This window comes from Prionailurus bengalensis, chromosome A1 (assembly GCF_016509475.1).
Source record: "Prionailurus bengalensis isolate Pbe53 chromosome A1, Fcat_Pben_1.1_paternal_pri, whole genome shotgun sequence".
NCBI lineage: Eukaryota > Metazoa > Chordata > Mammalia > Carnivora > Felidae > Prionailurus > Prionailurus bengalensis.
In genome coordinates, this window is record NC_057343.1 from 15,030,893 (window position 1) to 15,057,552 (window position 26,660).

At 38.7% G+C, this 26,660-nt stretch overlaps 1 protein-coding gene across 2 annotated transcripts in view; it reads right to left on the reverse strand.

Annotated features, from left to right (window-relative positions):
- Nucleotides 1-12,696: 12,696 nt before the first annotated feature.
- LOC122481385 (spermatogenesis- and oogenesis-specific basic helix-loop-helix-containing protein 2-like) overlaps nucleotides 12,697-26,660 on the reverse strand; it is a 53,972-nt gene continuing 40,008 nt past the window's right edge. Inside the window, exons 7-11 of one of the 2 annotated variants that reach the window (XM_043576912.1) lie at nucleotides 20,982-21,129; nucleotides 20,756-20,844; nucleotides 19,965-20,086; nucleotides 14,796-15,052; nucleotides 12,697-13,313 (exon numbers count right to left, since the gene is read on the reverse strand). In XM_043576912.1, coding sequence (XP_043432847.1) covers nucleotides 13,293-13,313; nucleotides 14,796-15,052; nucleotides 19,965-20,086; nucleotides 20,756-20,844; nucleotides 20,982-21,129 — 637 coding nt within the window. In that variant the 3' untranslated portion in view covers nucleotides 12,697-13,292. Of the gene's footprint in view, nucleotides 13,314-13,451; nucleotides 13,954-14,795; nucleotides 15,053-19,964; nucleotides 20,087-20,755; nucleotides 20,845-20,981; nucleotides 21,130-26,660 lie in introns of those variants that run through there. The other variant, XM_043576906.1, reaches the window with a different exon arrangement.

The following is a 26,660-nucleotide window of genomic DNA, read 5'->3' on the forward strand; positions in this document are numbered from 1 at the left end:
TGAGTCCAAATAGAAGATACTAAGAGCTATGATGGCGGGAGAGTGATATGAGAACCTTAAGACTTCTGGTGGAGACTGAATCACACAGGCATGAAACAGTGATGGGGCTAGTTAGTCCCCGTGGCCTTTTTAGGGGAAGCTGGGCAATTGGTTCTAATTATTGGCTCTTTGCAGACTGGTTTCGCTTGGAGTGGTGGGACAGACTGCTGTGACTGGAGGGAAAAAAAGACAATGGCTGTCTTCATGGCCCTTATGTCACCTCTAGAAGAGAAAGGGGCCTTGAACTTATAATGAATTTCTAGATATGGGATTGTGGAATTAAATGTACATTTAAAATCCTGACAAACACTGCCAAAGACGTGATGCAAATTTAAACTCCTGCCCGCATATATGATAGTTTTTCCCCACTCTCTTGCCAACACCGAGTTAAAGTTTATAACCTTTGCCAACTCTAGGAGAAGGGAAATAGCTCTTTGTTTTCATTTGTCAATGATTATTGTAAACATCTTTTCATACATTTGTTTTCCTTATGCTCCTTTATAAAATCCTGTTAATGAACTTTGCCCATTTTTCTCTCTGGTTGCTTGTCTTTTCCTTATTGATTTAAAGAGCTGATATGCTAGGGAAACAAGCCATTTGCCAAACATATTAATAGAAATTATGGTGTGTGTGTGTGTGTGTGTGTGTGCGCACGCGTGAGTGCACGCTGAATCACGTGGGTCTGGGTTTCATTGCCATTCTTTAAAAAAAGTCATCACTTTGAGTTTATAAAAATATACAGCTGTTTTCTTTAATAATTGTTTTGGTTTTAATTTTTAACTCCCAACTCTTTAATATATCAGGAATTAATTATTTTGAATGAGTAGGAATGCAGCTTTACTGCTTTTATTTTCTCTTCCAAATAGCTAGCAGTGGTCCCATCACTGTTGCTGAAATAATCTACTTTCTGGTGACATATTTGAAATGCTAACTTTATCCTCCCCAGTTTTAAAAATACTTACCATTCAACTCAAGAGGAGGGCTCATCTGGATCCAGTCACACTCTATCAACCTAAGGACTATCCTTTTTTCTCAGCACATTGAGTACTTGGCACTTACTCCATATTCCTGAACTCTGTATCTGGGGTTACATTAATCTGAGCCTCTTACTGTGTTTCTGTGTCTTTAGTTTCCTACTTATTGCCATAGACTGGAAACAAATGACTTACCAGCAAAAAATTGGAGTCCCCTTCCTATATCTGTTATAAAAATGGAAATTTATTACCTTATAAAAGTCTAACTCCCTGGGAATGGTTGATCTCCGAAATTATGGGCTGATGAATTTACATTCCTCCTTAACATGCTCACATAGTCTTACTCTCTCATGCTTTTTCTCTCTCTGTGCACATGTTTATTCCAGGACAATCTCTCTTAGTTATAAGATTGAAGCTAATCAGTTAACTGGCCATTAGAAAGAATTCTATCAAAAGCATTACAATAAAACATAGGCTTTAGGTATTTGTGTTCTGGAATATTCACATTCCAGAATATGATTCTCAATTTCTAACAATATTGGATAAATGAGGCGTTGCTGTAGTTACTGGCGCATGTGTTCTCTCAATAACCCTACACGATCACTTTTCCACAAATGAGAAGAAACACTCCCAAGTTTATACCAATAACAGCACCCACTCCGTACCCACAATGCTGAGTATCCCATTCTCTAACCACTACAGCTGATCTTACCCCTACTTTATCCTTATGTCTCAGCTGTGATGCCAATGATTTTTTTTTTTTATACACACAGGACTGAAGCCTCAATCCACTGACCCTCTTTACAGTCCCCTTCCCACCCTCCCTACTTAGCTGAGGCTCCCTGGTTCTTTTTGTTTTCTGAATTAAATTTTTAAATTAAAAAAAACATTTAGTATAATTGACATACAACATTAAATTAGTTTCAGGTGTACAGCATAGTTATTTGACAAGCTTATATATTATGCTGTGCTCCCTGTTTCATTATCGTGACTCTCTCGTACATTCCATGGACTCTCTAGAACCTATCTTCTCTGTCAAAAGTACTTGGTGAGACCCCAATTAAATCTCTGCCTACTCAACACCATCCTCCAGGCAGCTGGATCTGCCTGGAGAAAACACACAAACGTGCTGCCTGGTCTCACTTCAGTTCATGACCACATGCTTCAAGTGAAAGCCCGTGCTGCACAGCAACCCTATGTTGCCATAGTTTATTCACACTCCCACTCTCCTAGAAAACTATGTCAAACGTCCTTCTCTTTTCTCCAGCCTTTCAAAACTCCCACCACCACACCTATCCTCTTTCCTGCATCTGGGCCCATGTATGCTGCCTTCCCTCCTACCACCACTGACAGGATACACCTGCTCTTGTCTCTGCAACTCTCTGGCTTACTCAGAGACACTGTGCCAGCATTACCTTACTTCTTTGCATTATAAATATGCCCTTATTTACAGGATCGTCTCTATCAGCATGCACACACAGAAATTTCTCCTCTTCTAACCACACGTGCTCCCCCCACCCCCAACAATTGCCTCATTCCCCAGCCCTCCTTCATGGCAAAACTCCATTTAGAGCTGTCTATTCTTGATGCCTCTGCATCTTCTCCCATTCTCCCTTGAATCCTCTCATCAGGCTTATATCTCTTCCAGCCACCGAAACCATTATTTTTAATAACTATGTTTTAGGACCCATAGTCATAGTACCATCATCAGTTTGCCTGGGTTACTGAAAGTGTTCTAACTGCATCTCTCCACTTCTGCTCTGGGTCCCCACAGTCAACGCTCTGCCCAGCCATCACACTGGTCCTTTCGAAATGTACCTCAGATCACATGCCTCCCTGCTTCCATCTGCTAGGAAGCCACAGGCCTTTGAGGATCTACGCCATGTTGTTCCCCATTCTCTCCTCCTTCACTCCACTCCAGCCTCACTGACCTCCCTGCTGCTCCTCGAGTACACCCACCCTTGTGTCTCTTACCTGGTACGCTCTCTTCCCAGATCACTAAAACAGCTTGCTCTCTGACTTGAGTCGTGTCTTCCAAATGCCAGCTTTTCAATCCCTCTCCCCCAACCTACCTATCTAAAATAGCATCCTGACTGTCCCTGTCCCTGCTTTCTCTCTTCCTTGCGGTATTCATCACAGGTCATGACTAGCTGACATGGTATTTTATATTTATTTATTTAAGGTATTCCCTCTTAGAACTTAAGCTCCCTGAAGTTAAAGAGTTTGCTAGAATAGTGCCCGTCTTGTGGAGGGCAGTCAATAAATATTTCTTGGCTAAATATATCACCCAGATATATTTTCATAACCACGCAAAGATATAATTATGTTGCTTATTGTAATATTGTTTGTAAATTTTTTAAATGAAGAAAAAACAAATCCGTGTCATTGGGAAAACAGTTAAATATATTTTGAGGTATTCTTAAAATAGGACACAAAGTCAGCTCTTAAAAAGAATGAAGTCTTGACACACTGGTATGGAAAATGTCCATAAATGAGTTAAGTAGGGAAAAAAATGAATGAAGAGCAATATTATAGGATTCTAATTTTGTAAGATATCTAAACATCTCTTCATATGCATAATTCATATGTTTTTGTGTGCATAAAAGAAAATCTAGAAGGAAACACACCCATCTGTTAAGAGGGGTTACTTCCAGAGAGAGGGGGAATCTCAGAGGAAGGAAGAGATTTTTACTCCATTTTATACAATTTTGTTGGGTTTAAATTTTATAAACCCGTGTTACTTTCATAACATGAAATATCTTTGAAAAGATTAAAAAGGGACCAATGATTAATGCTGGTTGATGGTGTCTGTGGTTCTCAGTAAGAAAGGCAAGAAAGCAGAAGTTATGGGGGGAAATGACCAGTGGGATGCTGCAGGCTTTCAGCAAAGAGGCAGAGCAAGCCTGTACAAGTATAACGAGCAATTTATTTATTGAGCCCTTACTATGGGAAAGGTGCTATCCTCAATAACGTATCGTGAGCATTTTCTCTAATCCTCAGAACAAGCTTGCAGGTTAGGGATTAGCTCTACAGATGAGAAAAACGAGGCCCAGAGAAACCAAGTGCTCACGAGCCCTGAGTGAAGAGCAGAAGCGATGGAGCTGGGGTTCAAATTTGCCATGCTGCTCTCACATAAATGAGCCCCAAAAGCTGGGTGTGACAGAAGAGAAACTCAGGACCTGGAGAGTAATAGCCCCGGAGGAGGCTCCTTAGCAACCCCAGAATCATGTGGAGAATCCACACAAACTGCTTATTCCCTCCCTGCTACAAAAATGCTTCAGTCTGACTATGGTGGAAGGTGTGGGGATTTGTGGGGATGGGGAAGAGGGTATCAAACATAAGTGTTCTACTCTGCTGGCTCAACAATCACAGAAGAAGGGAGAGAGCTTATGAGAGAGACCCTCACTGTTTAGAACCCTACAAAGCTGGAGGAGCGGCATGAAATGATATTGAGAACCGGATTCTTCCCCCCACCCCGCAGTTCCCTGATGAGCAGAGAAGCTGCAGAAAGGGAGGGCAGCAAGATAACAGCAGTTACCACTTAGGGAGAGGTTGCTGCATGCCAGGAACTTTATAAACATTATCTTCAGTTCTCAGAGCCTGAATAAGTGAATATTGTCACCTCCGTTTTACAAAAGCGGAAACAGTGCGATGAAGTAAATAATTAGCTCAAATATATGCTAATAAGTGGTGGAACCAGGCTTCGGATCAAGCCACTATGACTTCTAACCTCATGCTTTTTCCTACAAACTCAGCTACCTCCCTGCGAAGCTTACAGGCCCATGGGTAAGGCAATCGTCCAGAGCTGAACAGAGCAAGAGCATCAGGCATTGATGATAAAGAGGTAAGGGCCAGGGAAATGCAAAAGAGCAAGCAGTATAGAGAACAGGCTGTGGGAAAACTGGCCATAGAAGGAGCACAATCACCAATGGCTTTGCCTTGCCTTTAAGTGGTAGCAGAATATCCATGTGCAGACAGTGAAAAATAATCATCAGCTGGAAGCCTGCTGTGACTAGCTTGGCCTTGCCAATGGGATCTGATTAGTATTCTTGAGCTTCCATTAACATCTGAAGGAAATACCCAGATGACACAAAGCCAATTCTAGTAACTGAGATTTAACATTTTAACTCATTTTCTCTAATGCAATTAAACTGGTTAGGTACCTTCTTTTCACAAACTATTTTGAGCCTCAACAAGCAAACCGTTCACACAAGCACCTCCAAGTTCACCTCCCCCAAACCAAGCCAGAGGACATGGCTCCTCGTGGAGTGAATTGACACCATTTGCTACAGGGCTGGAGAACTGGGAGTATTTTTCCCAGCCTTGGCTGGACCAGAGCCAAGGTTGTAAGTACAAATCCTTCAACATGATCTCCCTGTAACTGCCCCTTGGGTGGACACAATCTCACCCCGAGAGCAGCATTTTATTGCATCCTTTGTTGTAGGTTTTCCATTTTAGGGAGACTTGATAGTGATCCTAAGTACAAACACATTCTCTGCCAGTCAGGTTCTGTGGCTAGATTTCTTAAAAGGAGCTGGGAAGTCTTGTGGCCAGGAATAATATTTACATTGAAACTCAGCTCTTGCTGCAGAGGGTGAGGGCGATGATGGTCAAGAAAGGAATTCCCTTCTCCATATACAATTCTTCCCACATGACTCAAGAAAGGGAGTATTTTGAGCTCAGGGTAAATCCTGCAGTTGTTTCCTACTCAAGAGTAGGATTAACCCTTTAAAAAGTCGTTTTTTGGGGCGCCTGGGTGGCGCAGTCGGTTAAGCGTCCGACTTCAGCCAGGTCACGATCTCGCGGTCTGTGAGTTCGAGCCCCGCGTCAGGCTCTGGGCGGATGGCTCCGAGCCTGGAGCCTGTTTCCGATTCTGTGTCTCCCTCTCTCTCTGCCCCTCTCCCGTTCATGCTCTGTCTCTCTCCGTCCCAAAAATAAAATAAAAACGTTGAAAAAAATTTAAAAAAAAATTTAAAAAAAATGAAAATAAAAAGTCATTTTTTTGAAAAAAAATTTAAAAAATAAAAATAAAAATAAAAAGTCATTTTTTTTTCAACGTTTATTTATTTTTGGGACGGAGAGAGACAGAGCATGAACGGGGGAGGGGCAGAGAGAGAGGGAGACACAGAATCGGAAACAGGCTCCAGGCTCGGAGCCATCCGCCCAGAGCCTGACGCGGGGCTCGAACTCACAGACCGCGAGATCGTGACCTGGCTGAAGTCGGACGCTTAACCGACTGCGCCACCCAGGAGCCCCAAAAAACGACTTTTTAAATGCCAAGATAATACATTCATATTCAATTTTTCAAACACTATCTTTTACTTCTAAAGAAAAAGAGCTTAACTGGTTATCTCAACCCTTAGCCCTTCCCCAGACTCTATCAAAAGCTTAGAGGCATTTTTGCCCAGGTCTGGACTCACTAACCCTATGAAAGAATTGAACTTCTTGTTACACTGGAAAAAAAATCTGGAGTGTCTTTTTTAGCAAGATATTTAAAATCATTATTTTACCAATTAGATGTCATAAAAGGGTAAGTCAATTATAGTTCCCCATTAGAAGATAAAAAGCAATGCTGCAACCACATTGGCCTTCTTCAATTATAGTCAATAAAATCTAAAAATATTTTAAAAAACAATTACTGATAGGGAAGTGAATCCTATGGATTTTTCACCCCTTAAGGCTTTATAAACAACAGGTTTAAGAGTATTAGAATACCACAACGTGAGAAAAGCAATGTGAGACCGAAGCAGTAGGGGGAAAAAAATCAATGTTTATTCTTGTTTCTGTGCACCTACTCCAACATACGCATAGCTATGGGAAAGACTGTCTACTTTCCAGTAGTTTCTCATTCAGGATTGATAGGAACTTCAGGTCTATGGGGGAAAATGACTGTCAAAGACTTTTCACAGTGTTTGCAGTACTGAGATCTATTGTAGGGGTTTAAAAGTGCCAAGAGTCACATAACGCCTAGGCCCTAGAAGTTTTAAAGATTTTGGCTATTATTCTGAAAGACATAAGAAAACTGCCTGAAACTGGATGAAAGGAGAAGGAATTCGGTGTTTGGGAAAACACACCACTCCCAACACCCTCCCATCAGCCTTAAGACTATTTGGGGAAGAAATAAGCGGAAAAGAATGTCTGTTTACAGGGACTTCTTAGGATATACGGTTTAGCAGACTTTTCAGAACAAGTTTATCTGTGCATTTTGGAAGTCTGTTTCCCTGAAGTTTCTCCCAGCAGTGGTCAAGCCCACTTAGCCTATAATCTGAATCGAGAAATCTTTGCTTCAAGCAAAAATGAAAAAATCTTTTTTTTTTCTGGAGTCTGATGAGTAAAATTCAGCAGCATACATGATACGAAATAATGCGATTCTGCGTGTCTTCCCAGTTTTTGTTTTTTTGTGTGTGTATGTTCAGAAAGAACATTATTCTGGGATGGAAAAACAACCTTGAAAAATACAGAGATCAGAGGTTTCACTGTCTTCCGTGAGAGTGTCATATTTCCATGGTGATGAAACAAGCTCTTGATTCCGGATTAACAAAGGTGATCTGTGGGCTTCCTGCTTCCTTATCCCATGTAACAGGAAGACAGGCAAAAGGAAAGGGGAGGAAAGGGGAAAACCAATGGCGTGCCCAAGAGATGCACAGAAAATTGACAGGTTCTGGTCTCAAGATTCTGTTATGATAAGTCAACCCCAAGTACTCAAAAATGGCAGGTTTTCCAATGTTCACTATTTTGCAAAAGTGGCATTCTGCTTTTTAACAATACCTTTAGTGTAATTTCATAAAACATGAAAGATTTAATAAGCATGAGAAATCACCTGCCTTCATGTAAGCAGCTTCCATTGGCATCAATATGAACTAAAGGGAGCAAAACCCTACCTTGCTTTTTTGTTTTTCACTCTTCTTAGTTATATCTACTCAAAACTCTCTGGGTCTGTTATCACCTTTCAATTTTCCCACAGCTAGACTCTGGGTATGGAATGTTTTAACCTAATTATCTTTCTGACTCACCAAAGCAGTTTTTGAAACTTACCTCTTCAGCAAAACCTTTCCCAATCCAGTAGTGTGGAAGTGGCTATTCTTTCAGTGCTGACCTGTCTAGATTTAGGAGGGCTATGCTGCTTGCTTCACACTTCTCGACATCATGATTAGCATGTTATAACTCTAACAGTGGATCCATTCTATGCGGGGCACCAGGCCCCATTCTAAAAATATGGCATCAGAATCTCCGGGATCAGAGTCCCGATATGTGTAGTTTTCATAAATCTAGAAGTGCTTACGATGCACTGCCAGGTTTGGAAGTCAGCAATGTATGGTTTCATTCTGGGTCTATTCTGCTTTTGTGTCCTCTATGGGTATCTGCATCCCTTTATGTGCATTGGGTTTTTGAGTAGGATAATCAAATACCACAGCACATCTGGCAATGTTTAAAAGTGGATTCCTAAGTACTAGCCCAGCCAAGTCTACCAATTTGACCCTGTGGGGTGTGGCCTGGAAATCTGCATTCTAACATGCTGCCCTCATTTCTCCCCCAAAGTGATTTCCCTATAGAGGAGTCACACCAGAATACCTACAGGGACCAGGCAAGTCAGCTCAATGAATGAGGCAAGCTGGGTAGGAAGTGACCAGAGTAAAACTAATGCCCCCTCAAGAGGGGTAGGTACTACTTGCCTGAGCAGTTTGTTGCTACTTTGCATACTAGGAATAGATCCAGCATTGCCTAAGTTTTGAATTTTTCAGAACCTAGATATTCAGAGAAATTTCCCATAATTCAAAAAAACCCAGCAAACAAACACAGCTGTCACTGGCGAGTTGTGCCCTCTGCCTTTGAGAGTTTTACCAAAGTATCTCGAATCTGGTGACTTACAATGTCATGAGACACTATGGGCCTGACCAAGTGATTCCTTATGAGGTATTATAATAGAACTGCAGAATTAGAAGGCCTCTGCGAGTCAATCCCACCATTTAATGTTTAATGTTTGAATCCCCAACTTTAGCATTCCCCACCCCCCAGGGTGATGACTCCCCAAACCACATTATCTCTCATCCAGATATATCCCACCTGTGCCGCACAAATCTGAATGCCTCTTGGCTACCTCCACTAGGATATCCTACACACGGCATATCCCCACATAAAACTGTCATCTTCCAGCACCAGACCTCCAAATGCTCTTTCTCTGTGTTCCCTCAGTGGCCATCAGTACTATCTGCCCAGCTACCAAAGCCAGAAATCTAGGTGTTTGCCTTACTTCTTCACAAGCCCCATATTGATCATCTACCAAGTCTTGCGGACTCTGCCTTCTTCACATTAATCAAATTTGTCTACTTTTTTTCATCCCCACTGACAATGAGTTATTTCTGGCTATCTCTTGCCTGAATTGCTAGAATAGCCACACCCTTCCCCCAATTAGTTTTAGCCCCCTTCAATTCATTCTGCTTATAATTCATCAAAGCCAGAGCAGCTCTCCTAAAATGCAAATCTGATTATGTCAATTTCATAACAGCAGTGAGCACCATGATAAGTTCAGTCAGGGCAGTATCGCATGGCCCTTGGCTGTCTCTTTGCTCCATTCATTCATTCTCCATCTCACACCTGAACTCGATGCACAGCCCCGTGGAATTTCCTCTATTCCTCCATTTGTGTTATGCAGTCCTTTTTTGATACCTTTGCAAATGCAGTCTGGAAACTCATCCCCCTCACTGGTCTCCACATCTCCACCACTTAGCTGAGCTCTGCCTACTGGTTCTTAAAATCTCAGCTTAATCATTATCACTACAATTATCACAAACAGGTATTAAACGCTTCATATGTGCCAGGGCACTGTTCTAAGGGCTTTTACACATATTTCATTTAACCCTCACAACAACCCTCACAACAATGCAAATACTTTACCATTAGTTTCAGAGATGAAGATAAGTGACATCTAAGGTATCTGCATTTTATTATTATTTTTTTTTGACAGAGAGAGTGTGTCAGTGGGAGAGAGGGGCAGAGGGAGGGAGGGAGGAGGGAGAGAGAGAGAGAGAGAAAATGAATTACAAGCAAGCTCCGTGCTCAGCATGGAGCCCAATGTGGGGCTCGATTGCAGGACCCCTGGGATCATGACCTGAGCCAAAACCAAGAGCTGGATGCTCAACAGACTGAGCCATCCAGGTGCCCCATATGTTACTACCTTCAAAAGACTCCCATGAGTCCCCTGAATGATTGTGTGATGCTTGTAGGTACCCAGTAATACTTCATATTTTCTCCTGTCACACCACTCACCAAACTCCACCATAATTCTGTTTTACCTCTCTCCCAACAGATTCCCAGCTCTTGGATATAGAAGGTAAAATTAAAAAAAAAAAAAAAAAAGGCTAAGACGATGCCTCTCAAATAAATAGTTGAAGAAATTAATAAATGACTGAAGAACTTCTGAGTTATTCAACATTTGAGTGTTCTCCTTTAAACATACAACAGTTGTGTTTATGAACATTACCAATTACTGTCATTTCTGCCCTGTTGGGAGACCATCTAACTCTATATTAGAAGACTGTGATGAGGGGAAGAAAATAGGTGTAAACAGACTGATACACTATTGATGAAAACTACACAGTGATGGCTAAACATCAATTTTCATTCTTCCATCTGTCTTGGCTTCAGAGGGGTTCCTAAGTTGACTATGTCTCTTGCTTTCCTTTCTCATAGTCATCGTCCAATTTCAGACCGTTACACCTCCTAGCTCCACGTTCACACAGGTATCCATCCAAGCACCTGTGCATCCGTCCATCCATCCAACTAGCGAGAAGGCTGACACTGAGGATATAGAAATGAGTAAGGCTAAATTCTCCTCAAGAAGAAGTCTAGGGGCACCTGGGTGGCTCAGTTGGTTAAGCATCTGACTCTTGATTTTGGCTCAGGTCATGATCCCATGATTCATGGGTTCGAGCCCTGCGTTGGTCTCTGTGCTGACAGTGCAGAGCCTGCTTGGGATTCTCTCTCTCCCTCTCTTCCCCTCCCCTGCTCATGTGCTCTTTCTCTCACTCTCTCTCAAAATAAATAAACTTAAAAAAAAAAAATCCACTGCTGGGGTACCTGGTGGCTCTGTGGGTTAAGTGTCCAACTCTTGATTTCGACTCACATGATCTCGTGGTTCACGAGTTCAAGCCCCACACTGGGCTCTGTGTTGACAGTGCAGAGCCTGCTTGGGATTCTCTCTTTCCTTCTCACTCTGCCACTCCCCCACTTGCTTTCTATCTCTCTGTCTCTCAAAATAAATAAACCCTAAAAAAAAAAAAAAAAAAGAAAAAGAAAAAGTCTAATAATTTGCCTGGGCCATAGGAAGGGCTCAATAAATGTTTGTTTCTGCCCCTACTTCCTGTTCAGACAGGGACAGTGACTGCTATAACACCTGCAAGCTGTCACCTTTTCTAAGCAAACTCCTTGCACCTTTTTCATTGTAAAAATAACACTGCAACTGTCTCATGACCAGCCAACTTGATTTGACAAAGGAAAATCTCCTTTTTTTATGGGCTCTTCTTTCCTTGGCTGAGAGCTGAACTGACTTGGAAGAGCACAATTTACTAAAAATGAAGCTCTAATATTAGAAATAAATTTGGGGGGTGCCTGGGTGGTTCAGTCGGTTAAGCCTCTGACTTCGGCCCAGGTCATGATCTCACGGTTCGTGGTTCGAGCCCCACGTCGGGCTCTGTGCTGACAGCTCTCACCTGTAGCCTGCTTCAGATTCTGTGTCTCCCTCTCTCTCTGCCCCCCAGCCCCTGCTTGCATGCTCTCTCTTGAAAATAAGTAAACATTAAAAAAATTAAGAAAAATAATATTCTTTAAAAAAAAAGAAACAAATTTGGACACCTGCATGAAGTTCAGGATCATGGGAAGCAGTCATAGAAAAAACAGAGCTTTAACAATGGATCAGATAGCCTTGCTCTTCATGTTGAAAGGAAAGGGGGACTGAGAGCGGCCAGGAGCCAGGATATACTCTCCAGGTCTTCTGTTGAGTTCGCAGCCACAGGCTGTCTCTCATGATCCACATGTGCACCTAGGAAATCCTCATGTGGAGCAAAAGTCCTAGTAACGATTAAGACCAGTTGTGAACATAGGAAGTGGCCACAAGTACCCAAAATACCTCAACAGGTTCTCTTACAGTATCAAAGCAATCACTCCTAAGAGCCAGAGTATAAAGAGTCAAGCACACATTTGTAATAATAAGCATAGAATCTTAGTTGGAAACTTGTAGTTCCTTTATAAAGATAAAGTTGGTCAAATATCTACAGGTTCCATTATCATGGCGTCCTCAAGGAAAAGTTATACAATTTAACATGAAAATTAGGCTATGCCTAAAGTAATTTTTAAACTTCTCAAAAATCTAGTAAAATTAAATTCCCTATATTGTACTACTAAAAAAGGGAACGCATATTTATTAAACAAAACAAAAACAGACTACCATTTTCAAGGTGAACACTGAATATTTTCTTTAACAATAAAACTTATTATATGTGTAAGAACATTTCAGTGAAATATAAAACAAATATTTTTCTCCCCTTATTTTCAGCAGTTTTTTTCTAATTCGTCTTTTCTAATATCAGCAGGGAGGAAGAGATGAATAACAAAGAAAGTCTGTAGCTGAAGATCCAGAAAGAAAAATCTACCTATTAGCTATCATTTCACTCAAGGGATTACAAAATGCAAAAACAAACACATCAATTTATTCATTAGGAGTCAAGTGAGGAGATAAACACCCCTGTTGAACCGAGAGATCTTAGTTTGGATGGTGCATAATGGAGGAAGCTCTCTAAGATGTCAAATCTAGAAAGATACCACCTAGAAATGAGTGACAGTTATTCACAGTGATACTAAAAATAGGAATCGGGTTGTAACATCTATACTCAGTGAGGCTGGAGTATCAAAGCACCTCCCTAATCTTACCAATTTATCCAGTGTACCTGGACCTTCGTTGTAGCGGGTCATAAATTGTGGAATATTTTTTGAGGAGGAGGAAAAAAAAAAAAAGAAGTCTAGGTCACCAGGCCATCTGTTCTTGTAGTGCTCTGGCTGGGGGAGATCCAAGTATATCTGAGGTTAAGTGAAAGCGAGTGGCTAGCACTTTTGCTATCTATCTGCAGAAGCTTTTAGCACATTTATCAGAAGCCATACAGTGCAAACTCTTTTGATATTAGGTCTCTGGGTGTAGCTTTCAAGATCATTCTTTGTTCCATTCTTCCTTTATTGTCAAACTGTACCCAACAGGTGGTCTAGAGTGTGAATTTCAAACATGTGCTATTAATATGCCCAAAACTGTTGCTGCAAAGGGGAAAGAAAACCACATTAATTGAATCTTGGCCTGTTTTTACTCATAATGTCACAAATATATTTTCTATGTCCTAAAGCAATACGAAATGATTCATAAAACCATGTGAAATCTTTAGGTGAATAAACCCATTAAAATATGTATTATTTATTGCTATTAAAAGTAATTATTAGCTTACAGCAATTCTCCACCAAAAACTACACACAAAGTAAAGGTCAACATTAAAAAAATAATAATGTTACAATCTCTTTTTCATTTACCCCGTTTCCTGTCGGTAGACTGATGATCATTAGCAAAAGTATTATATATGTAAATAATTCATATTTCAAAATTTCTTTGTAAGTATCTTTAAAATATTTTTTTCATAAATGTTTTTTGGGTAGGTCACTATTATTCCCATTTTATAGATGCCATATGGAAATAATAATAGCACCTACCTCAAAGTATTGTTTCAGAGATTCATTAGATCATCCACATTAAGTACACAGAGTATGTGGCAGATCACTTATTGAGTGCTCAAAACATGTTAGCTATTATTAATATGCAAAAGTATTAACAACTATATTAAGGTTATCAGGAGTCCATTGAAAGCAGGCCAGGCTGGTTTGGGTCTTCATCTAAAACGGGACAGTTCTTCCAAAAAATAAAGATACCATTGTTTATATAACTAACTAGAATTTAAATGAAAACTTGAAACATTAAGAAAAAAAAAAAGATACCACTGTTTATATCCATCTGCCTAGAATGCTTTTCCCCTCCTCACTCCCAACTCCTGACCTCTCTACTGGGCTAATTCTTATCCTTCAGATCTCAGCTTAGATAGTACTTCTTCCAGGGGTGAGCAGCCGCTAACCTCTCCCAAATCTAGATTATACTATATATACTAGGGTCCTCCTCCTACATGCCCCAACGTGGATCACAATTGCCTGCTTCTATGCTTCCCTATGACACTCAGGCAGGGATCATGTCTATCTATACACTACATTCTTGGTGCTTAGCACAATGCTAGAACAGAGTGGATGCTCAATAAATATCTGTGATATGAGGACATCTGGGATCTCAAATCAGCCTGGTTTATGTTGGCTGAACAGGTTTTCCTTTAGCCTGATTGACTACTACCAGCCAATGAGATAAAGCAGCAGACAGTTGGCGGGGGGTGATGGAGGTGGTTGAGGATGAGGCTGGTGAAATGGGATGTGGCATCATAGAAGCAGAGGGGCTGAAGTGAGGGGCTCTAGAGGAAACAGGTCCCATCTGGCCACTTAAGGTCACACCAGCAGCATCACATTCAGATTCACTAATTCTGGATATCTAGATATCAGTCCTGCAGCATGGGGAACGAGAGCCTGGGTTAAGTGCACCTGGCCCCAGTCTAAGAGACTTCTGACCAGAGTATTAATAACAAAATGCAAGCCAGGGGCCCTGATAGCTGGAATGAAAGACTCCAATCTGATCCAAGACCCCAGAAGACTTACCAGACAGTTGGGATGTGTTGAGCACGTCTGGCCCAGCACAGAATTGTAGTGCTGAGGAAGAAACTTTGAGACTTTGGGCACAGCTGATGGAAAATGAACTGAAATGTTCTGATTTGTTACAGCAGCTGCATCATAGGAAGGGACAACTTTAGAATAGTATCTGACAGCATGGAAGGAATTAAGAGAGAGAGCTTTGCTGGGAATTCGAGTTTTATACATATCACCAATTGCATTCTCTGAAGTGGAGCTGGACTGACCTTTAATAAAAAAGAAAACAAATATCCATCAGTATTCACAACTCTGTAACTTAGAACCACTGTATTTGAAATAAAAGTCCTCTATGTCGTTCCCTCCTGTTACAAATTTATACTACTCTTATACTCAAATGCTGATGGAAAAACACAGCGGACTTTTTAGTACGATGGTGCAATACACATACTGTAAATTAGTGTTTGTGTGTCATCAGAAGACAGATTTTAGAGGAGCATCAGATCTCTGTGACTGTGTGTGTGTGTGTGTGTCTCTCATAGTAATCAAAATTGTGACCATTCTTATGAACCTGAAGAAGCATGAAAGAATGTTGGAAAGTTGAACTCTATTCAAGCACAAATAAAGTGTGGTTGATTTTATATCAATGAAATGGGTTGTATAATCATATATCTATGGTCTCTACAGTAACTAGAAGGCAGAAAAAAATTTTAAAATATATCATGAGGGGTGCCTAGGGCCTAGGTAGCTTAGTCAATTGAGTGTCTGACTCTTGATTTCACTCAAGTCATGATCCCAGGAATGTGGAATCAAGCCCCACGTCGGGCTCCGCACTGAAAGCACACAGGCTGTTTGAGATTCTCTCTCTCCCTCTCCCTCCTCACACATGCATGCACTCTCCCTCTCCCTCAAAAACAAAAACAAACTATACATATATATATATATATATACATATATATATATATAATACATATACACACACACACACACACACACACACACACACACACACACATATATACACACACACACACATATATATAATATTAATAACGTAATCTGAAGTAACACTGTGAATACCTATCTTCTTTTGGATATTAGTAGTAAAGAAAATAAATAAATTTTATGTCTACTTTACATACAAATGTATCTAGAATATTTGTGAAAAATCATTTCGGCAGGTATGTACAAAGATTTATGGAAAGGACAGGTAAAGGTTACCTAATAAAATCTAAACACTGAACTCAATCAGTACTTCTGTGTTACAGGTCAGATGTTAGCAGACACCTGGTGACCTTGGGTGGTAATTTCATTTCTAGAGCCTTCAATTTACTGACCTATGTGGTGAAAGTGACATTGGAAGACTTAACTGATTTCAACTGTTCCAATCCTCTTTCAAAAATAATTTGGCAACATGCGTTATGACCTATATATGTGCTCACATTTTCAAACTCATTCATCACATACTCCCAGGTAGCTACCCCAAGGAAAAGTTCAAAATATAGGAAAATCTATGTATGGGGAAATATTTCCTATCATATTATACACAGAATCACTCTCCCCACAAAACTACAAACACTAAATGTAGCAGTTGGAGGATGGCTAAGAAAATCTTCTATAAATTATTTGATAAGCCATTAAATGGTGGTATGAGGCACACAATAAAAAATTAAAGTATATTGGACATAATGTTAAGTAAAAGACACAGGCAACAAAACTGGATGTCCAATATGATTACTGCTGTAGAAAAATATACATAGAAAAAGACTTGAAGGAAATACATTAAAAATGAACAGCTATTATCTTAGCTGGGCTAGTTAAGGACTAATATTGCTTTCCAAGCGGAAAAATGTATATAAATAAAATTAAAATGGAGGTTCTGACTCAACGACCTTCAGGTCTTCCCCAGTCTGAACATGGCATAAAGTCCACAGTTCTAGTATATTTGTGTCTTCCCAAGAGCAGCTGCTTCATGTGATACAACACCAAGAGATGTTGGGGCACAGAGAGGCTTGAACTCACCACCATGTAAACAGTAGTTCAGAGTTTCTGCAGAGTATAAACACTGAGAATGCAGAAGTAAGTACTGTATGTTCAAAAGGTAACATTGACAGGCATATGCCTGTGGCCTGACCTCTATCTGATTTAATCTGGGCTGATTTAATCATTCTGGGTGATATTCAGCCACAACTACTTTAAGTAGATTAACTGTGGCTCATGGCTACTTTTTTTTTTTCTATTTTGTTCCCCTCTCCCCTAAGTCAGGGGGAAAGTCTGAATTGACTAATAAAACACCCTGAATCTTGTTTGATTATATGAACAAAGAGGACTGTATGCTATTTTGGGTCTCTTTCTCTTTTGACTTTAGACACCATCCCTAGTAACATCATTTATTCCTGCAGCTTTTACCATGTCCTCATAATATGCACAGTACCTCTACAACAGCATTTAAAGTACTACAGGAATTCTATTTTGCTACTGTGACCCTCTCCCCTACTCATTTGCCAGCTCCATAAGAACAAGAGCTGCACCTTGTTCGTCTTTGAGCCCCCATCTTTCAAGCAGGGACATTTAAGCTGAGAACTAAGGGATGAACTGGGAGTCCCCCAGGTAGAGTATGGAAAGGACATCCCCAGCACAGGGAAGGTACTGAATTAAGTGAGTGAAATCCCTTCAAGGAAGTCAGCAGAAGGGTGACCTCAGACTCAGGCACTGAAGAGACAGGTCCAGGTGTCCTGTCAGCTAGCATCTAACATGCAGATTAGGAGCTCAGTACCTTACTGACTTCTCAGTGAAGAGTCACTTTCAGGAATAAAAAAGTCACAAACTGGTAGCTGTATTTTTTACTCTGGCTCCGCTTTTTTCCATCTTCTTATTTCTACAAGTACATTGGCATGCCTTGACATTATAACACAAATAACAAAAATGCCTCACAGTGGGTAAATACTTTTTTCACAAAGAATATTCATATAATGAAGGTTTCTTGAGCACCTACTGTATGCTGGTCATTCCACTAGGTACTAGAAATACAGCAATGAACAAAATAAGCAAAAAAAAAAAAATTTCCGTGTCTTCATGGAGTTGATACTCTAGTGGGAGGTAACAGGCAATGAGAACATATGCAAATAAATAATATTAGAAAGTAATAAGCGCTATGAAGAAAAATACAGCAGAGAAAGTGGATAAGTCTCATGCCTTAAAAAAAGAAAGAAAAGAAAAGAGAAGAGAAGAGGAAAGAAAAAAGAAAAAAGAAAAGAAAAGAAAGTGAAAGGAAAGGAACGAAAAGAAAAGTCCATGCATTATGTAATGCTGGGAAGTATACAGTTTTAATAGGTGGTTGAGACTTACTAAGAAGGAGACAATTAAGCAAAGATATGAAGAAGGTAAGTAAGTTAATATGTTAAATCCTCACAACATAGTTATTATGCAATTAATCTGAGTATTTCCCTTTCCTTTAGATTCTATTCATGTAATAAAGTCACTAATGTGCTTATCATCTATCAGTAAGGTAAGCTTTCTACTGGATAGCCACATGCAAAAGAATGAAACTGGAGACCTAATTTACACCATTCACAAAAATTAGCTCAAAATAGATTAAACACTTAAACATAAAATCTGAAACCATAAAACTCCTAGAAGAAAACAGGGAGTAAGCTCCTTGACATTGGTCTTGGCAATGATTTTTTGTATTTGACACCAAAAGCAAAGGTAACAAAAACAAAAATAAACATGTGGGACTATATCAAACCAAAAACCTCTGCACTGCAAAGAAAATCATCAACCAAATGAACAGGAAACCTATGAGAAGGGAGAAAATATTTGCAAGTCACATACCTGATAAGAGATTAATATCCAAAATATATAAAGAACTCATACAACTCAACAGCAAAGAAACGAACTGATTTAAATATGGGCAGAGGATCTAAATAGGCGTTTTTCCAAGAAAGACACACAAATGGCCAATGAGTACATGAAAAGATGCTCAATATGACTAATCATCAGGGAAATGTAATTCAGAAGCACAAGGAGAGATTACCTCATACCCATTAGAATGGCTAGTATCAAAAAGACAAGAAATAACAAGTGTTGGCGATGATCTGTACTCGTGCACTGTTGGTGGGAATGTATATTGGTGCAGCCACTAAAAACAGTACAGAAGTTCCTCAAAAAAATTAAAATAGTATTACCATATGGTCCAGCAATCCCATCTCTGGGTATTTATCCAAAGAAAATGAAAATACTAACTCAAAAAGATGGAAGCACCCCTATATTTATTGCAGCATTATTGACAGGAGCCAAGAACAACCTAAGTATCCATTTATGGATAAATAAAAAAATATGATAGATAAGAGATATATAGACACACACACACACAGGCAAGCACACACGCACACATACACTGGAATATTATTCAACCGTGAAAAAGAATGAAATCCTAAAAAAAAAAACAAATGAAATCTTGCCATTTGTAACAATATAGATCGACCTTGAGGGCATTATGTTTTGTGAAATAAGTCAGAGAATGACAAATACTGTATGATCCCACTTATACACAGAATCTCAAAAAACAAACATAAAAATTGAGCTCATAGATACAGAGAACAGATAGGTAGTTTCCAGATATGATGGCTGAGGAGTGGATGAAATGAGTGAAGGTAGTCAAAAGGCATAAAATTTTCAGTTATAAAATAAATAAGTCATGGGGATACATGTACAACATGGTGACTATAATTAATACTACTATATTACATATTTGAAAGTTGCTAAGCAACCAGATCTTAAAAGTTCACAAGAAAAAATATTGTAATTTTGTTGACAGATGTTAAGCAGACTTATTGTGATGATCATTTCACAATGTGTACAAATAACAAATCATTATAACATTATAACATATCATCATCTGATATAATGTCTTATGTCAATTATACCTCATTTAAAAAAAAAAGATGAGCTTTCTGGTAACAATGGTCAATTTGAGCCCAATTTCTGGGACAACACCATATAAATTCTTGTGGCCATCTTGTGTACTTCAAGCAGACAATACCAAAAGGACTCATGGTGTAATCTTCCAGCTACACTTCTTTTCCTGGTTATGGCAATGAATGCATAGAAGCACAGGGGCGCACAGCACACCCACATAACCCAAGCATACAACCGCACAGGGCATCAGGCAGAGCTCACCTCTCACAGCTTCATCCAAGGAGCCCCCTGAGGCAGGAACAGAGTACACATTCACACACTTATTAGCCAGGAATCTGATCCCTCTCACAGGTGAATAGGTGCTTGTCAATACACCATTTTCCCTTAAAAGGATAGAAAAAAAAAAAAAACACCTTATACAATTCCCAAGGAAGACAACATGAACATTGCTGAGTTCAATTCCTCCCTCTATCATTCAAGTTCTAACTTGACAGAGACAAATTATACATTATTTAGGCATATGAACAAATTGGTGAACAGGACTCATGATGATAGTTTCGGATGTAGAGGAATGATTTGCTTTATAGTTTTTCTTTGTTTATACATTCTAATAAATTTAAATACAGAAGCATTCATTTGGCATGTCACATTTTGGACCAGCAAATTTTTTTTAAAACTCCCAACTGAAATAGGGCTGGACTGCTCCAGGGTCCATGATCTCCTGCTGGGGAATGGTAGAATGCATCCTGCCTCTGTTGATCTGCCAGTCATGACCGTCACTACTGATAAAGCCTTATTTTATGATCTTCAGAATTAACAAAACAAGAAATAAGAGTGAGTCAAATGATGAGAAGGTCGTGGGCCTGAGAATATTACATATTTTATCACTGTGACTAAATGATACAGATTGGCAATGGGAGAAGTTCATGGATTCTTCATAAATACCTGAGTTTTCATTATGGGTGGGTTCACTGCCTGTCACAATACTTCTAGCATTAGCACTGGAGGAAAATAACAAGCCAACTGCCAATTTACAAGAGCCTTTGTCATACCTTTGTGCCATGATTGGGCCTGGGAGGGATGGCTGGATGGACACTTGTTTCTTACAAAACTTCATATTGTTCTGAAGTACTTCCGTGATCTGAGAGACAGAGAGACATTTATTTAGATATTTTTTCATGTATACAAATACACACACATTTCCAATTATAAAAAACAAAACTGGAGCTTTAAAGCACGGTCTATGAGGATAAAATTCAAGGGCTTAGAATCAAATACCTGGCCCATAATGGCTGGAGGGATTTTCTCCCGGACGTACTTCACATAATCAACTGTGGCCTCAAGAATCGAAGCCGCATCATTCTTTCTCCCCTTTATATATGGCAACAGAGTACGCAGCTGCTCACAGCAATACTTGATTCGTTCTCTGAGCAGAGAATTGTAATAAATGAGGAATAATTAGTTTCATTTTCTTCCTTGTACAACAAGGACAAACAGTCCTTCCTTCTGGGTCTGTTAACAGAGGAACTGCCTCCCTCCCTATCTAGTCTCTGTTTCACAGAAAGGCCATGTCCCCGTAAGCCAGCAGCCGCCATAGCCCCTGGAACCACAACTTCCTGGGGCGTCTGTTCACGCTGCTGCCCAGTACAATGTTCGTGCTGACCGCAACCCCAGTTCACTTGCCCCAGGCCTGCTGCAGTGTGCAGGATGACCCTGCCTATGGAAACCCCCTCAGAGGAGGGAGTGGAATGCTACACATAAGTCCCTTTGTACTTCACACTAGAAGACCAGCAGACAAAGAACAGTCAGGAGATGTTTCATGTCACTGTGACCTGAACCACATTGTCAACAACAGATCAATTAGCATCTTGTAATTACATGGGCTTTACATGTAACTCTGTTCTGAGCCAAAGGAAAATCAGAAGGCTGCTTTCTTCAAATAAAGTAGGTATGAACACAACAAATAAAACAATATGCAAATGAGACCATCATTCAGGCTAGTATCAGAAAGAAACTCACCTAAGTCTTTCATGGTTCTGAAGGGAAATGCATAGGAAATATAAATCCAAGCTTTTGATCTAAGTCTTTGGTACTTCTATTTATGCATATATTCATTTAATAAACATTATTAAGCACCTGTTTTATGCTGAATAGCAAGCACCTTGACATATATAGGGTCAAACGCTGGCTCTGACAATTACCAGACCTTTTGCAAATCACCAAACCTTTCTGAACCTCAAATTGATATATAGCCTGTGAATAACTCAAATATTTTAGATCAGCAGCATTTTAATTAGACTTTAATCAGTACTGACAGTTCTCTAGAGGTGTCTCAGGGACTATTCTAGAAAAAAAAGGATTAAAAAAAATCAACAATTTGACCATGTACACAAAGGCTTGAAGCTTTTCAGAACAAACTTTTTGCAAGATGATATGCATTATAGCAGTATATCAGTAAGCTATTAAAAAAAACAATCTAAACACAACAATAGGTGGACACTTAAGTAAACTATAGCTTACTAACTCAGTAGAATATTATCTGGCAGTAGAAATGAAATGCTATAAATCTTATGGGAAAAATAGGATATTTTAGAAGATACAACTATAAAATATAAGGCAGTATATAAAATATGATCAAAGACATTAAACAAAGTAAAAATAAAGCACAGGAAAAGATTTGAAAGTGAAACCATCAGGTCATAGTTATTTCTGGATGGTTGGGCTATGGAAAATATTATTTCTTCCTTTTATTTTTTACATTTCCCAAATATTTTTGCCGGGTACAAGCTACTTTTACACTAACAAATCCTATAAGATATTCTTTCCAACATTCGTTAGGAAAATGTTCAAACACAGAGAAAGACTGAAAGAACTTAGAATCTGAATTCTTACAAGTTGAAAAATTAAGAATTTGTACAAAGAACATATATATACTTCACCCACCTAGAATCTACAATGAATGTTTACTGTTTTCACTTTGTCACATATGAATCATCGCACTGGCCATACCTCAATCTATCTTATTATACTGAAGAATTTCAAAATAAGTTGTAAACTTAAGACACTAAACTCTTAAACATATCATTAGCTAGAGTTCAATTTTATTTTCAAATAAAAGTTACATAAAATTAAAAAAATACACAAACCTTAAGTGTACCATTCTATGAGTTTTGAAAAACGCACAAAACTATGTAACAAAAACCCTAATTATCATGATCACAACCCCAAAAAGTTCCTTATCTCATCCCTCAAAAGGGCCAACAACATTTCTGATATTTTTCCATCCAACATTAGTTTTGCCTGTCTTCGAACTTCATATAAATCAAAATCTACAGCATGCGCCATTTTATGTAAAATTTCTTTCACTCAGCATATTTTTGAGATTTGTCCATGTGGCTGTTTATTATCAGTAGTTTGTTTCTCTTTATTGAGTAGTAGTATTCCATAGGGTAAGTATGCCATAGCTTATTTATCCATTCTTTTACTGACGAACACTTTGGCTGTTTCCAGTTTTCGATCATTATGAATAAACCTGCTAGAACACTCTGTACATCTTTCTGTGAATGCATGTTTTTATTTCTCTGGGAACACATCTAAGAATAGAATTAATGGGTTAATTTTTTAAATTTATAAGAAACTGGAAGAACTTTTCCCAAAATAGTACCATTGTACACTCGCACTGTCAATGTATGAGAGTTCCTATTGTTCCAAATCCTTGACAATATTTAATACTGTCAGTAGTTTTAATTTTAGTATGTTGGCCTTTCTGAGCAATTTAGCATATTGTCAGTAGTTTTCATTTTAGCATTTTTGGTACATGGTAGTACCTCATGCTTTACTTGCATTTCCGTGACAAAAATAAATTACGTTAAGCACTTTTTCTGGTGTTTATTGGGCACTTGCATATCGTCCTTTGTGAAGTGTCTGTTCAAATATTTTATTTCCATTTTAATTGGATTGCAGGGCTTTTTGGTATTGCGCTGTAGGAGTTCTTTATCTTCTGTAATACCATATTTTTTTCCAGCATATTTGCTTTGCAAATATTTTCTCCCAGTCTACGGTTTGCCTATTTATTTTCTTAGTGGTGTGTTTTGATAGCTACTTTTAAATTTTGATGAGTCTAATTTATCTACTCTTTTATGGTTATTACTTTCTATGTCCTAAGGAACAACTGCCCAACCTCAGCTTGTGAAGACATTCTCCTATGCTTTCTTCTAGAACAGTAAGAGTTTAATGTCTTAAGTTTACAACTTACTTTGAAATTCTTCAGTATAATAAAATAGATTGATATATGGCCAGTGGGAGGAATCATATGTGACAAAGTGAAAACAGTTCTTCTAGAATTGTACTGTCCAATCCAATAGCCAGTAGACTGGTCTATAATGATTTACATAGCCATTAGTCTATATAAACTAGTTAAAATTAAATAAAATTCAAATTCATTACCTGTTACGACAGACATATTTCAAATACTCAACAACTACATATGACTAGCAGCTCCTTTACTGGACAATGGATGCAGATAGAGAGTATTCCTAACATTGCAGAAAGTTCTACTAAACAGTACTATTCTAAGTTTTAGCTTTATACTATAGTTCTGTCTATGCTCCAACTTGAATTAATTTTTATACAATATAGTAAGAGATCAAGGTTCATTGTTTTTCCATTTGGATATCCAGCTGTTCCAACATCATTATAAAAAAGACTTTTGTTTCCCAGTAACTTTGCTCTGGTGATTCACTGAAAATCAAATGAACACAAATGTGTTGGTCTAGTGCTGGGATATTATGTTCCATTGATCTATTGGTCAACCTTTATGATAGTAACACACTAACATACTGTATACTAAGTCTTGAATCAGATAGTTTAAGTCTTCCAATTTTGTTGTACTTTTTCAAGACTGCTTTATTCTAAGTCCTTTTATGTTATAGGTCTTTTTCATTTTTAAATCTGATTATCAATTTCTTTTTTTAATTTAAAACAATTTTTTAAATTTTAAAAAAAATTTTTAAATTAAAAAAAAATTTTAATGTTTATTTATTTTTGAGAGAGACAGAGACAGAATGCGAGTGGGTTAGGGGCAGAGAAAGAAGGAGACACAGAATCCCAAGAAGGTCCAGGCTCTGAGCTGTCAGCACAGAGCCCGACATGGGGCTTGAACTCACAAGCCATGAGATCATGACCTGAGCCGAAGTCGGGCGCTCAACCGACTGAGCCACCCAGGCGCCCCTAAAACAATTTTTTTAATGTTTATTTCTAAGAGAAAGAGAAAGAGAGAGAGAGAGAGAGAATGAGTGGGAGAGTGGAGAGAGAGGAGACACAGAATCTGAGGCAGGCTCCAGGCTGTGAGCTCTCAGCACAGAGCCCGACATAGGGCTTGAGCTACTAAATTGTGAGATCATGACCTCAGCTGAAGTCGGACGCTTAACTGACTGAGCCACCCAGGTGCCCCAGATTATCAATTTCTGTAAAAAAAAAAAAAAAGCCTACTGGAATTATGATTTATATTCAAATAAAGTTATATTTCAATTTGGTGAGAACACATTAACAGTACTGATTCTTTCAAGTTGTAATTATAGTATAATGCATGATTTAAGTTTCCTTGGTTTATCACAGCAATAGCTTGAGTGATCAATGTACAGATACTATGTGTCTTTTGGATATTTTTTCCTAAGTACTGCCATAAATGTAATTATTTTTCATTTTTATTTTCTAAAAGTTTACTGCTTATATGTAATAACACAATTAATTTCTGTATATTAACTTTACATCTTGCAACCTTGCTATATTAATCTTTTGGTTTTAGAGGTTGTATTGTACATGTCTTAGGACTTTACATGTAAACAATCATGCTGTCTATAAATAAGAAAGTTTTGCTTTTTCCTGTCTAATCTGTATTTTTGAATTTCTTTCTCTTACCTAATTGCAATGGCTGCAACAGTTTGATCAATGCTGAATACAGTTAGCACAAATGGGCACCTTTCCTTTGTTCCAGATCTAAGAGACATGGTCAGATTTTCATCATTAAGTACAAAGCTAGCCATAGGTTTTCATTGATGCCCTTTAACAGACTGTGGAGGTTCTCTTCCATGTCTGATTTGCTGAAAGGTTGGTTTTGGTTTTTTTTTTTTTAATCTGAAAAGAGTATTGAATATCATCAAATCATTTTTCAGAATCTGTTACTCACATGGTTTTTCTCCTTTATTTTGTTTACTCTGAATTCCACTGATTGATGTTTTGAATATTACACAAGTCTTGCTTTTCTAGAATATACTTGGTGTGGTCATGATGTATTACATCTTCATATATTGCTTGATTTGATTGGCTAAAATTATGTTAAGTGTTTTATGTCCCTGTTCATGAGGAATATTGGTCTGTAATTGTTTTTTTATGCCTTTTTTAGGTTAGGGTTATGCTGGCCTCGTGAAATGGGTTAGGAATTATTCCCCCTCTTCCATTTTCTGTAAAAATTTAAGATTGGTATTACTTCATTAAATGTTTGACAGAATTCATCAGTAAAACCATCTGAGATTAATGTTTTCTCTTTGTTAAGGTTTTTAATAACAAGTTCAATTTCTTTACTATATAGGGCTACTCAGATTTTCTGCTTCTTCTGGTATCAGTGTTGGTAAATTGCGTTCTTCAAAAATTTGTCCATTTTGGGAGCACCTGGGTGGTTCAGTAGGTTAAGCATCCGACTTCAGCTCAGGTCACGATCTCACGGTTTGTGGGTTCAAGCCCTGCATCAGGCTCTGTGCTGAAAGCTCAGCACCTGGAGCCTGCTTTGGATTCCGTGTCTCCCTCTCTCTCTCTGCCCCTGCCCCACTCACGCTCTGTCTCTGTCTCTCAAAAATGAACAAAAAAATTTTTTTAATTTGTCCATTTTGTCTAACTTTCTGAGCTTACTGGCATAAAATTCTTCAAAATATATTATTCCTATATTTAAATGTTTATAGG